The sequence below is a fragment of the Martes martes genome, assembly GCF_963455335.1.
Source record: "Martes martes genome assembly, chromosome: 3".
Taxonomy (NCBI): Eukaryota; Metazoa; Chordata; class Mammalia; order Carnivora; family Mustelidae; genus Martes; species Martes martes.
Window position 1 is genome coordinate 61,933,894 of NC_137890.1, and position 13,655 is coordinate 61,947,548.

General features: G+C 42.5%; 1 protein-coding gene across 2 annotated transcripts in view; it reads left to right on the forward strand.

The window, feature by feature from the left end:
* THSD1 (thrombospondin type 1 domain containing 1) overlaps positions 1–13,349 on the forward strand; it is a 32,035-nt gene extending 18,686 nt beyond the window's left edge. For both annotated transcript variants that reach the window (XM_080798162.1, XM_080798161.1), the window contains exons 4-5: positions 5,192–5,350; positions 11,721–13,349. In XM_080798162.1, coding sequence (XP_080654288.1) covers positions 5,192–5,350; positions 11,721–13,099 — 1,538 coding nt within the window. In that variant the 3' untranslated portion in view covers positions 13,100–13,349. The remainder of the gene's footprint in view (positions 1–5,191; positions 5,351–11,720) is intronic.
* Positions 13,350–13,655: the final 306 nt, after the last annotated feature.

Below are 13,655 nucleotides of genomic sequence, written 5' to 3' on the forward strand. Positions count from 1 at the left end.
TTTTAAGATTTTATTTATGTATTTGACAGACAGAGATCACAAGTAGGCAGAGAGGCAGTCAGAGAGAGAGGAGAAATCAGGCTCCCTGTAGAGCAGAGAGCCTGATGTGGGGCTTGATCCCAGGACCCTGAGATCACGACCGGAGCCGAAGGCAGAGGCTTAACCCACGGAGCCACCCAGGTGCCCCTCTTTCAGATAGTCTTGAGGCATGTAAACAAATCTCCCTTTTCCTATTCCAGATGAATTTTGCTCATTCAGAATTAATATCCTCTATAGTAGCCTGAAAGGTATTTATCCTGGCCAAACAGGTTTGTTATGCAGTGTGAGTGCGTGTACGGACATTTAACCAGGGCAAAACAAAACAGCTTTCATTCATGAAGTAAGAGTATTTGGAACATTGGTCATTTGCTCTTCATTTCTAAAAAAGGATGATTACCTACCATTAGCATCAACATGGTTGGAACTGGAGGAGATTATGCTAAGTGATATTTCAAGCAGAGAAAGACAATTATCATACGGTTTCACTTATATGTGGAACCTAAGGAATAGCATGGAAGACATTAGGAGAAGGAAAGGAATAAAGAAGGGGCATGGTTTGGGGGAATTGGGGGATGCTTTAGCCTGGTGATGGGTATTAAGGTGGGCTCGTATTTCAATGAGCACTGGGTGTTATACTCAAACAGTGAATTATGGAACACTACATCAAAAACTAATGAAATACTGTATGGTAACTAATATAATTAATTAAATAAATAAAAATAATAAAATAAAAAAACTACAGTTATCTAATGACTTTCCATTTGCTTAGTATTTACCTCAAAGTCATCGGTGGAAAGCTTCAGAGAACAGATAGAATTACTTCAAGGTATTTTTAAAAATTTGCCTTATTAAATTAGTTAATTGCTTTGAGTGATTTCCTTTGTTTCCCGTTCAATTAATTTGGTTTAGAAATAAAAGGGCATAAAGTGTAGCTTAAATGTTTCTTTATTTTTTATTACTGATTGTCCTACAAGTCATGATTTTACTTCCAAGGGAAAAGGGCACAACATTTCAAAATGTAAATTTTGACATTAAGATTCATGCTTTTACTAAAACTTGATTTTTTTTCTGGCCACTACTAATGGAATTTTTGTTTTTCGTTTGACAACTAACTCTATATATTATATTTATGTAAATTATATTTATGTGAAGTAAACAAGAGTTAAGAAAGAATAACAGAAAGATTCTTAGTATTTACAGTTCTGCCTTTTGTGGTCTTAATATGAACATAAGGATAAACTATGCATTGGCTTAACTTTCAATTTAGATTTCTCAGTGGTAGAATTTCCAGTAGATTTTTCAAAAATAAATCACTAAACTTTAACTCAGAAAGGCTTTAATATGAGTGTCCCAGAACTTTGCAAAGATGGGGGGCTTAGTGTCTGAATAGCTCCGAAGCGTAAGGACAAAGCGGGCCCATTGTTCTTCCATCTGAGGAGCTGTAGTGTGATAGAAGACACAGAACCAATATTGTGTTCAGTTGGACCTCTGGATGGAACATAATTACCACACCTCAGTTGATGTTGGTCCAGCATGGTGGTTTGTAATGCTCACACTCCTGTGAAAATCCCAGAGACTTTTAATTGCTATGAAGAACTCATATTCCATGACTCACTCCAAAGATTGCACCACTTGGATTACCTGAGAATGAATTTGCCCTATGTGCTCTCCTTATGTCTTTGTAGTGCTTTCCATACCTTTGACTGTATCGAGTTTTTGTCCATAAAGCATGAAGAAAGACTTTTATACAGAGGGTGTTTTTGTGCCTCAGGGTGCAATGACTTGAGTCTTGATGTTGGATGGGTACTGATAGAGAAGGGTCTTAAGATAATTTTTTATAGGGAACTGTTTAATTATTCAATCTGGCAGTGATTCAGTATATTCTTGGAAGAGCTGTTTGCATGTGTCAGTCAGTAATAACTGTTCTGGGAGTATTTTGTATGTATTTTGAAGCTCTGATGTTAGGTGCATCCCCATTTAGCGTTGTCAAGCTCCTTGCTAAATCGATCCTTTTATCATTATGTAATGTCTCTCTTTATCCCTGGTAGTATTTCTTCTTCTGCAGTTTACCCTGTCTGATATTAATATAGCTACTCCAGGTTTCTTTTAATTCATGTTCACAGGTATAACTTCTCTCATCTGCTTACTTTTAACCTATTTGTGTATTATATTTAAAGTAAGTTTTTTTATTGAAATTTTTTTAAATTGGATATAGTCAACACACAATGTTACATTCGTTTCAGGTATACAACATAGTGATTTAACTTCTCTATGTATTATGCTAGGCTCACCACAAGTGCACTTACCGTCTGTCACCATACAATCCTATTACAATATATCATTGACTATCTGGGTAGTTTATGTCTATTTCATCTGTTCTTTGTTTCTTTTTTCTCTTGTTTCTGCCTTCTTTTGTATTAATTGAATATTCAATTTTAAGGTTTATACCTTATATATTTTATATATATATATACTTTATATATATTATATATATACTTTATATATATTATATATATACTTTATATATATTATATATATACTTTATATATAATATATATATTTTATACCTTATATATTTTATATATATATATACTCTTTATATATTTTTAGTGGCTTATACCTTAAAATATTTTTTAGTGGTTGTCCTAGAGTTTACAGTATGTATCTTTGACTTTTCTTGATCTACCTTTGAATAATCTACCTTTTCTTGATTTATCTAAGCAATAATATTTTGCTTCACATGTCATATAAGGACCTTATTAACAGTATATTTCTAGCTCATTAATCCCATTCTTTGTGTGATTGTTCTCATAAATTTTACTTTATATATGCTGTGAACACATAACACTAGTTTTCTTTAGCAATTATATTTTAGAGCATTTAAAAATAAGAAAAAAATGAATTTTACCTTTACCTTTATAAATGCCATTTCCAGCACTTTTCAATTCTTTGTACAGATGCAGGTTTTTTGTTCTGGTATCATATTCCTTCTGCCTGAAGGATTTTCTTTTAACATTTCTTCTGGTGAACATCTCCAGTAATTAATTTTATTCATTTTTGTTTCTCTAAAAGTCAATTTCTCCTTAATTTTTGGAAGATACTTTCACTAGATATAGAATTCTGGTTTGGTCATTTTTTTCTTTCATTACTTTAGAGATATTACTCCATCATCCTTGGCTTGTATGACAAGAAGCCAACTGTATTTCTAATCTTTATTCTTTTGTATGCAGTGTGTTTCCACCTTCCACCTTCCCTCCTGCCACAGCCTTCAAAGTTTTCTGGTTTTGGTTTTTAACTGTTTAAATATAGTGTGTTTAAGTTTTTGTTTATTTGGGATTTTTTTGGTATTTATCCTACCTGGTGTTTTCTGAGCATCTTGATTTAACTTAGTATCTTTCATTAATTTAGGAGAATTCTTGGTCATTATTTGATTCTCTTTTTTTCTTCTGGGATTCTAATAACATGAATGATACACTCTTTGATATTGCCCTCCAGCTCTCGGGTATTCTATTCTTTTTTATTCACTCCTTCTTTTTGATCTTTGTGTCTCAGTCTGAGTGATTTCTACCGACCTATATTCAAATTTATTCTTTATTTCCTCAGCTGCGTTGAGTCTACTGGTAAGCGTTCTCTTAGAAAACATTCTTCATCCTTGTTACCATGTTTTTCACTTCTAGCATTCCATTTGCCTCTTCTCAATTTACAAATCTCTAATGAAATTTTTCATCTGTTCATCTTGCCAACCTTTTCCACTAAAGTCTTTAATATTAATCATAGCTATTATAACTTCTCTTTCTGATAGTTCCAATATCTAGGTCACATTAGAGGCTGGTTTCTTGATTACTTTATCTCTTGATAGTTTTTTTCCTTGCTTCTTTGTCTCATAAATTTTGGTTGAAAGTTGGACATTTTAATTTAGAACTGTAGACGCCAATAAATAGTATTTGTGTGAGGAAATGGGCATACCCTGTTTTTGCTAGCCCTTTAGTGTGGGGATTGGGTCAATGTACCAAGGAATTAAGCTGTGTTTGGGGTTTTGCTGTGCTATCCTCGGGACATGACAGAGTTTAGAATTTGCTAATGTTCCTTTGCAGTTAGAGTAGGAGTTGGCTTACCAGAGGATTTTCCTCCATGCTTCTGTTGCACCCTCAATTTAGGCTTGAGCCTGCACATAACAGAGGTTTTCACCTGTCACTCTTGCCCTTGCCCTAGCAGTAGGTTGTTGTTATTGATACTTGGACATTACTAGCATGGTGCAGAGTAGGGGTTGGGTGATGGGAGCTAGAGAGCTTTTTCTTGTTCCAGTTCATCCTTAGTCTTAGACAAATGCTGTGCCCCTGAGTCTCAGAGATGGGGTCTTCTTAATGATCTTGCTCCTCTCCAGTGATAGAAGCTCCCTAATAGTCTGGCCCCAGTATTTTTTTTGCTCCTTCCAGGGTTGAAGGATTTCCTTCTTTTTCCACTCCTTAGAAGCACTATATCTCAACTGGTGCTCTCAGAATGACAGGGCTTCTGCTTTGTCCCCAGTGGTTGAAGCTCTCGTTGGTAGAACAGATGGGGAGAAGGATCCAGGTAAGGTTTGTGTGTTTCCCACAGTGCCACTCCTTCTAGCCTCAGGCCTCCACCATAAGGGAGACTTTCTCTGGTCTTGTACCTACCCTCAGTCCTTCTTGTGAGCATTTCTTGAGATCCATGAAGAAGAGCCTGCAAGTGGGTGCAAATTCCCATTGGGTTTGTGGCTCCCAGGGCTTTTGTATTCTCATGCTAGCCCACACTGGGCTTCTAGCAGTTCATTATATTTTTAGATGACTCCTCACCAGCTTGTATGAGGCCTGGTGTCTACCCCAGGAAGCTGGGTTTGCATCCTGTCTTTCCTTAGAGGAGCCTGACTTTCCTAACATTTCAGGCCATTTGGTTGCCCTGTGAGCTTTGCTCTAGGATAGGTTCCAAAAAGGTTAACATTTTGTAAATTATACAGCTTTCTTTTGTTTTAAGGCTTATTAAACACTCTTTCCAGCTTTCCACATCTTTGGGCATGTTTTTATTTATTGACTTCAAGGCCTGAGATTTGAGTTTGCTGCTTCATTTGGGTGCAGTTAAATTCTGATTCTCAAATGAACTAGCATTAAAAGCATGGCTAATGTCCTTGCAGAAACTTGGGGACTGTGGCAGCCGTGGAGCCAGTGTAGTACCACGTGTGGGGATGGTGTCAGAGAGCGACGCCGCGTGTGCCTGACTTCCTTCCCCTCCAGACCTGGCTGCCCTGGAATGTCCTCGGAGACCTCCCTGTGTTCCCTGGAGGAGTGTGCTGGTAGGTACCTTCTTTCTTTGGGAATCTTTCCCCAGAGGGACTGTTGAACCTATGCCCGCCTGAAAATCAGCAACCTGAAGTCACTGACACTCTCTTAGTACTGCTGGCTTTACTAAGACTGTGTTCATTAGTGTGTCTCTGACTGGGAGTATCTCATCAGTGAGATGACAGAGGATTGACCAATGTGGAAGATAAGGCAATGAGAGGCAAATTATCTAAATTAAAGATTCAGACATCTGAAAACATTTTTCAAAATACATAAACAGGGGGATAATCATTTCTTCCTAAGATATTTTTTATATTCTTTTTGTTTTTCTTATTTATCCTTCCTTTACTTCTCCCCACCAAAATTGCAGAAGAACATATCATCTCAGAGAAGCCTGAGGGGACCATGTAGACCATTATTTGTTAAAATGGGGCAAGTCACCCCATCTTATCTTCTGAAGGCCCTATGTTTACTACCTCCTACCTAGGAGGAGAAGGTGGGGAGATTTCTTCTTGTCATCACCTAGAGAGTGGCCTTTCCTTCATCCTTTCAACATCTTGAAGGCACTTAGTAGGTGCTCCATGAGTATTTGATGTAAATGTTTTATGGATGTGATGCTGACATGGCTTAGTTTGGTTTACTTCAGCTTATGGAGTTGAATTCCATTCATCTGCTACAGGTCACAGTAATAAGAATCCTTGCTCTTCCTATATACCATCTCACCAACTGATCTATAGCCAGTCCCCGCACTTAATTTGCTGGCCTTTGCTCTGTTCCTGACCCTTAGATAAAGTCCTCTGTCACTTCTTCTGCTCTCCAATTCGAGGTTAGAAAACCGTCCCTAGTTCCTTGTCCGTTGGGACCTGGAGGAGTCAGATTTTTTTTGTGTTTGGATCTCAGAGCATCTTTTAGCCAAAACTACCTGGCAACAACATCTTGGCGAGTGTCCCTGCCTGTGGCCTTAGAAATTCATTCTTTCTATCTCATTTTTCCAGCCAGTGCTGTAGGCCTTGTTTCCTTCATTCCAGCATCCTGAGGGTGTTCCTTCTGTTTTTCATCAGACTTAGGCTCTTCTGCTAGCCCTCAGTCTGCCTTGCTTCCTTCATAATCCCTTGGCCACACCCCGAATCTATTCTTTCTCTGGTTATATCTCATATTATTTTCTAAGGCTCTCCTCCGTCTACTCTTTCTTCATAAGTCTCCCTCACCTTCACAGCTCCTTTCTTGGGTGTAACTACCTTCAAATACACCCATTCCTCTCAATTCTGGGATGTCATGTTGTGTTAAGATATTCCATCTAGGGCGCCTGGGTGGCTCAGTTGGTTAACCGTCTGCCTTCAGCTCTGGTCCTGATCTCAGGTTCCTGGGATCGAGTCCCACATCGGGCTCCCTGGTCAGCAGGGAGTTTGCTTCTCCCTCTGCATCCCCTGCCCCCATTTGAGCTCTCTCTCTCTCTCAAAAATAAAATCTTTTTAAAAAGATATTCCATCTAGAGTTTCATAATGAATGAATGAATGAATGAATGCAATTGAACTTGGTCAATTGTCACTGACTTCTACTGTACCTTTAGAAATGACAACAATATCAACCTTTTACTGACCATCTGCTATGTGTTAGCACTTTAAATACATTATCTCACTTATTTGGGACCCTGTAGCATAGAGAGGGTAACTGACCTGCCCGATATCAACAAGCTAGAAAGCAGAGGACTAGATCCGACCCATACTAAGCTGCCTATCTTGAATATCTTGCCTTTCTACACAGGCCAGTTTAATTTTCTGGAAGCATCCACAACCTAGAATTAATAATCATTTTTGAGGATATGTGAAATTATTTCATGTTCTGATGTCCTAATTCTTTAATACAAGGTGGGAACTAGAAAGTTATATATTATAAATTAGCAAAAAAGTTAAGTGCTATAGGCATGCCTACTTCTAATATAAGTGGTCCTTAGAGTAATGTTTACATGGATAAAAATGATCATTTCTTCCAAGTGTTCTTCTCCCTATTTAATCTATTTCACACTCTTTGGAAATGTTAAAATCTGTTCTCAGTCTGTTTAGCATCAAGAAATCTCCTTTACTTCAGGTGAAGGAGGGAGTCGATGAAGCAGAGAGGGCTGAGGTCAGCAGCTCTCGGGCTTTTCTCCAGCCATGTTTTTGAGGAGCCAGCCACAGTGAAAGCTAACAGCTAAGTAAAGAGGTCCATCATGCACAGGTGCTTTGCTGCTCCCCATGGACATAAGCAACCACTGCACATGGAAGAAGTGACAAGTCAGGAAACAAATCTTTCACCATCCAACTGTGTTCACTTGGTTGCAAGTTGGGAGTTTTGTTTGTCTTTGAAAGAATGTCTGCGTCAAGTTCTATATTAGTTTGACCATCTTATTCAAACAGGAGTGGGAGAATCTGTCACCATTACACCCACGTTCCATCCGGTGGGATATTGATCATTTTGCTATTCCCTTTTTAAATGAATTAACCTAACATTTATTGGATACCAACTGTGTGTAAGTTATTGCGACTGGGGCTAGGAATATCTAGATAAGACATGTTCCTGTCTGGAAGGTGCTTATGACATAGTTGCTCAGCAGGCATGTAAAAAGGCATAATATACAGTACAATGTAGAGCTTGCAATGAGAAAGGTATCCACAGCTTGCTCGGGAAACTTGCAGGGGTGAAAATTCATGCTGGGAACACCTCCTTTCTTGGAGGTGGTGATATTTGAGCTGAAATGTGAGAGCAGAATAGGTGCCACCTAGGTGAGCTAAGTGAGAAAGGGAACTTCAGCAAAGGGAGCCATGGATAAAAGCACAGAAGAAGACGGCACATTAAGAGACCCAGAGAACTGAAATTAATGTATCTAGAGCATAGTGTGCCAGGAGGGAGTGGTAAAAATGAACCTGAGCAGGTGGCAGGAGTCAGATCCTAAGGGGCCTTGAAGGTTTGGCCTGTATTTCAGAGGGATGTCTCTCAGCTGTAGTGTGGAGAATACATCGGAAGGGCTAGGAGTGGCAGCAGCAAGGCCATTAAGTTTTTCAGTAACTTAATGAATGGCCGTAGGGATGCAGAGGAGACAAGGACTCAAAGACTCTGGATATGGTGAGTGATGAAGAGGGAAGAATCAAAGGTGAAAACCAGGATTCTAGTACTGGCAACTGTGTGGACATTTGTGCCATAAGTCTGAGGAAGTGTTGGGCAGTAGCCTATACTGCAGAGGTCAAGGAATATCCATACAAAACTTCTTTGAATTTAGCTATTAGGTGATTAATGACATTGGCAGAAGCCATTTCACTGGAATCCTGGAGGCAGGTTGCAGGAATCAGAGGTGATGTGGAAGCAGTAAGTCAGCAAATGCAGACTCCTTTTTCTGTAAGTTTGGCTAGGAAGACAAGGAACAAGATGTGAGAGTTCTAGAAAGTTCTTCGTAAAGTAAGAAGAGCTTGAACATGTTTCTGTGGAGCTGCAGAGAGGAGAAGCTGGAGATAATTGGTACAGAGCGTTGATCCCCTGGAGAAGGGTGACCTAGAGAGCATTTGGTAGACTTGCCTTTGTAGGAAGATACTTCTCCCTCTAATTCCATAGGGAAAGAAGTGAATAGAAGTGTGGCTGATCCTAAGTTTATTGGGGAGGAGATAGCAGAAGGAGCTGGGGGAGGGGTATACTTGCCTGATAGCTTCTGGTTTTTTTGTGATCCAGTGGAATTCTGAGGAAGAGGGTAGGTAGGGTGCTTGGGAAAAGTGGTGAAACCTGTAGGGGATGGAAGAGCGAGTTGCTTAGGAACCCATTTAAAGATTTGCAGGCAGTCAAGTTTGGGGGCTGTCAGTATATAGAGGTGCTGGCCTGCATGGGTGTATTATATTCTCCACCAGGGCTCAGGGCCTGGGTGCAGCAGCTAATAATTCACATGTCTTGTTTATCTAGGGATGGACTTTTGGTGTAGAGCAGGGAAAGGGGTATGTCTCAGTACTAGAGGTCAGACAGTTGAGCTTATTGGCAGGAGAATGGTTTGTGTGATGGACCGTGAGTGTGGGGTGAGTGTAATAATGATGAGTATGTGAGAGGGGAGGGTACTGCTCAAAAGTGAGCTATGAAGTTTAAGATTTTGGAAGAGGAGCAGTTGCAGACAATGGGAAGGTATGATATGTTGGATGGACAGTGACATTGTCCAGATAGGCCTTGCTAGGGGATGATGAGGAAGACTGAGACCCGGGTGCTAGAGACTGATGGCTGCCACGAGGTTGGGAGATGACAGTATTGAGAGGGGAGTAGGTGGATGGTTTGAGTGGATGGCATGGGTATCAAAAGAGTAGAAGACACCTTGGATATTACCCTTAGTGACATATTTATGGATATATTTTTCCTCAGGGAAGGGAAACGAATGCAAAAATAAACAATTGGGACTGTACCCAAATAAAAAGTTTTTGCATAGCAGAGGAAACCGCCAACAACACAGAAGGGCAACCTACTGAATGGAAGAAGATACTTATAAATGATATGTCCAGTAAGGGGTTAATATCCAAAAAATATAAAGAACTTTTCCAACTCAACACCACACAAGCAATCCAATTAAAAATGGGTGGAGGATATGAATAGACAGTTTTCCAGAGAAGACATAGAGATGGCCAACAGGCCCATGCAAAGGTGTTCAGCATCACTAATCATCAGGGAAGTGCAAATAAAAATGGTGATGAGATATCAACCTCACAGTAGTCAGAATGGCTAATATGAAAAAGACAAATTATAAGTGTTGGTGAGGATATAGAGAAAAGAGAATCCTCGTGCATTGTTGGTGAGAATGTAAATTGGTGCAACCACTGCAGAAAATAGTATGGAAGTTCTTCAAAAAATTAAAAATGGAAATACTATATGATCTAGTAATCTGCAACTAGGTGTTTACCCCCAAAATGAAAACACTAATCCTAAAAGATCTATGCACCCCTATGCTTATTGCAGCATCATTTACAATAGCCAAGATATGGAAGCAACCCAAGTGCCCATCAATAGCTGAATGGATAAAGAAGAGATGGTGTAAATAGACAATGGAATATTGCCCAGTCATAAAAAGGATGAGACCTTGTCATGTGCAACAACATAGATGGACCTAGAGGGTATTATGCTAAGTGAAGTAAGTCAGAAAGAGAAAGACAAATACCATATAATTTCATTTATTTGTGGAATCTAAAAACAAAACAAAACAAATAAAAAACAGACTCTTAAACACAGAGAATAAACTGGGAGTTGCCTGAATGAAGTTGGGTGGGTTGGATGGGCAAAATAAAGGGCATTAGGAAGGACAAACTTATAGTTATAAAATAAGTAACTCATGGAGATGCAGTCAGTATATATAGATAGATATATTTTTAAAGAATTAACTAAAATTAAGAATTAATTAAAATAATTTTTATATGGAGGTGAAAGAGTTATTGAAAATGGCAATCAGGAATGAGGAGAGTGAGGAACAGTCCCTGCTGCTGGTCCTGTTTGCTTAGAAACAAAGTATTTGTCAGAGCTTCCACCCAAGAGGGTAGGCAATGGGAGGTCATGGTCATGGACATGACACAGAGAACTGGTGCTGGTAAGACTGTGCAGGCAGGTGGCTGGAAGGGCTTGCAAGGTGGACAGTGACAAGGAGGAAAGAGAGGGGAGGGTGGTAGCATTAGCTGGTCTCAGGCTCCCAAGTGTTTCAGTGGCAGGACGGGCTGCATCCCAGGTGGCATCTGAGGCTTGATGAGACATTTTGATGAGACAAGCCAGTTGGAGAAAGCAGGGAAGAAAAAAAAAAAACAAAAACAAATCAATAGCCTCGCGGAAGGAAGCAAGGGGAGTGGACAGCTGGAAACAGACTGAGAAGCAGAGGCTTCAACCCTCAGGAAAAGGCAGTTCCCTGTTATTAAATGTGAGTTGCATTACATTGCCTAAAGACTGATTTTCACCTATTAATTTCTCAAGATACAAAATTTAGGTACGACCTATCTGAATTACTTTGCATGTCAGGTTTTATACTTGGTAGAATTTCCCGCTGTGCATCTCAAAGTACATTGAATTATAGCTATCCAGGGTTTACCTTATCTTAAGCGAAAACCTTGCTTTTACCATGAAACTTTCCTTATGCTGCTGCTTGGTGGAACGTTTGAGACACGTTGTCAGCAGGAGCTGGCGAGCCCAGGAGTCACCCCGATCGTCGTTTATCTGCTCACCTCCTCTCTGTGGGTCCTATGTTCTGGTCTGCTTTAAGCTGCCAGCAGGGACGCGTGCATAAGGCCGAGTCCCTGTTTATTCTTTCTAGAACTGCCAGAGCATCAGAGCCAGCCGCTCCCGGCCGTAAAACCACGCAGAGGGGCCCTACCAGAGAATACCCATCTGTTCTTTCTTTCCTCGTAGCTTTCCAGCCATCCAGCGCGTCTCCTCTTCAGCCCCAGGGCCCCGGGAGGTCCAACAACATCGTGACGGTCACGGGCATTTCCCTGTGCCTGTTCATCATCGTGGCCACGGTGCTCATCACGCTGTGGCGGAAGTTCGGCCGCGCCCCCAAATGCAGCACCCCGGCTCGCCACAGCTCCATCCACTCCCCCAGCTTCCGGAAGAACTCGGACGAGGAGAACATCTGCGAGCTGAGCGAGCAGCGCGGGAGCTTCTCGGACGGGGGCGACGGGCCGGCGGGGGGCCCCGGGGACGCGGGCATCCCCCTGACCTACAGGCGCGGCGGGCCGCTGTCCGCGGAGGACGATGCCTCGGGCAGTGAGAGCGTGCAGTCCAACGCGCAGAAGATCATCCCGCCGCTGTTCAGCTACCGCCTCGCCCAGCAGCAGCTCAAGGAGATGAAGAAGAAGGGCCTCACGGAAACCACCAAGGTGTACCACGTGTCTCAGAGTCCCCTGACCGACACGGCCATCGACGCGGCCGCCGTTCCTCCCTTGGACCTGGAGGGCCCCGAGGAGGCTGCGGCCAACAAGTTCCGGCTCAAATCCCCGTTTCTGGAGCAGGCGGCGGTGGGGGCGGCGGCCAGGCCCCCCTCCAGGCTGGACCTCCCGGTCTGTGCCGCCAGCTGCGCGGTCAGCCCCAGCCAGACCGTGATCCGCAAGTCGGCCCTGAGGCACGCGGGCGGCAGAGGGGCGCTGCCGGAGAGGAGCCACTCCAGGGGCTCCCACTTCAGGAGGACCGCGAGCTTCCACGAAGCCAGGCAGGCCCGGCCGTTCCGGGAGCGGAGCATGTCCACCCTGACCCCACGGCAGGCCCCGGCCTACGGTTCCAGGACGCGGACCTGGGACCAGGCGGAGGAGCGATCTCGGCCTCAGAGTCGAGGCGCTGCCCCGTCCCCTGAGAAACCGGACCATTTCCACGGGGCAGGTGCAACCAGAGGTCCATTAAGCCCTCCCCCTAAATCCTACAGCCTGGGGCAGCCCGCGAGGAAACCAGACCTGGGGGATTGCCAAGCAGGATTCCTGGCGGGCGGTGAGAGAACGGAGCCGCACAGAGCCCGGAGGGGCCCGTCCCCCAGTCACAGGAGTGTCTCGAGGAAGCAGCCTTCTCCCACGGCCCCCAAAGAGAGCTACCAGAGGGTGAGCCCTCTGAGCCCTTCTCAGTGTAGAAAAGACAAGTGTCAGAGCTTCCCAGCCCAGCCTGAGTTCGCCTTCTATGATAATACATCATTCGGCCTCACCGAGGCAGAGCAGAGGATGCTGGACCTCCCAGGCTATTTTGGGTCGAATGAAGAGGATGAAACCACAAGTACACTCAGCGTGGAGAAGCTGGTCATCTAGACCCAGATCAGCCAGAGACTTCACACAACTGGGGTCCTTTGCCTGGCTCCTGGTGTGAGCGGCTCACAGTGTTCTATGGACTGTATTATGTAGCTATTTGTACATTAGGATGGGGGGGGGGGTAACTCAAGTGTGCATATGTGTTTTAATTCATAAGGAAGAAGTTACTTAGCTTGAACTTTTCCCTTTGTTATCCTAGTTCCCTTGGTTTATTACTAATAAGTACAATAATAAAATTTAAACAAGAGTGAAATAGGGCTCGGTCTCTCATGTGGATATGAAAGAGGGCAAATGTGACTTTAAGCATGAAGGTCTTTGAACACTTTCTTGGCAGTGTCCAACATGAAGTAAATTTGGGAGTCTCCACAACAATAAGGGCTGGAACAAAGTTAACTTGCCAACAGAGCTCTGGATTATGATTTATTAGGTTATAAATACTTAAGAATTTGACTCCTACAGGGGCAGTATGATATTCCAGGAGAACTTTCATGCCAGAGTTGGGTGATGTCTTCTAATTTTTTTATGCAACAAAGAGTTCTGGTGCCTTGACACAAAA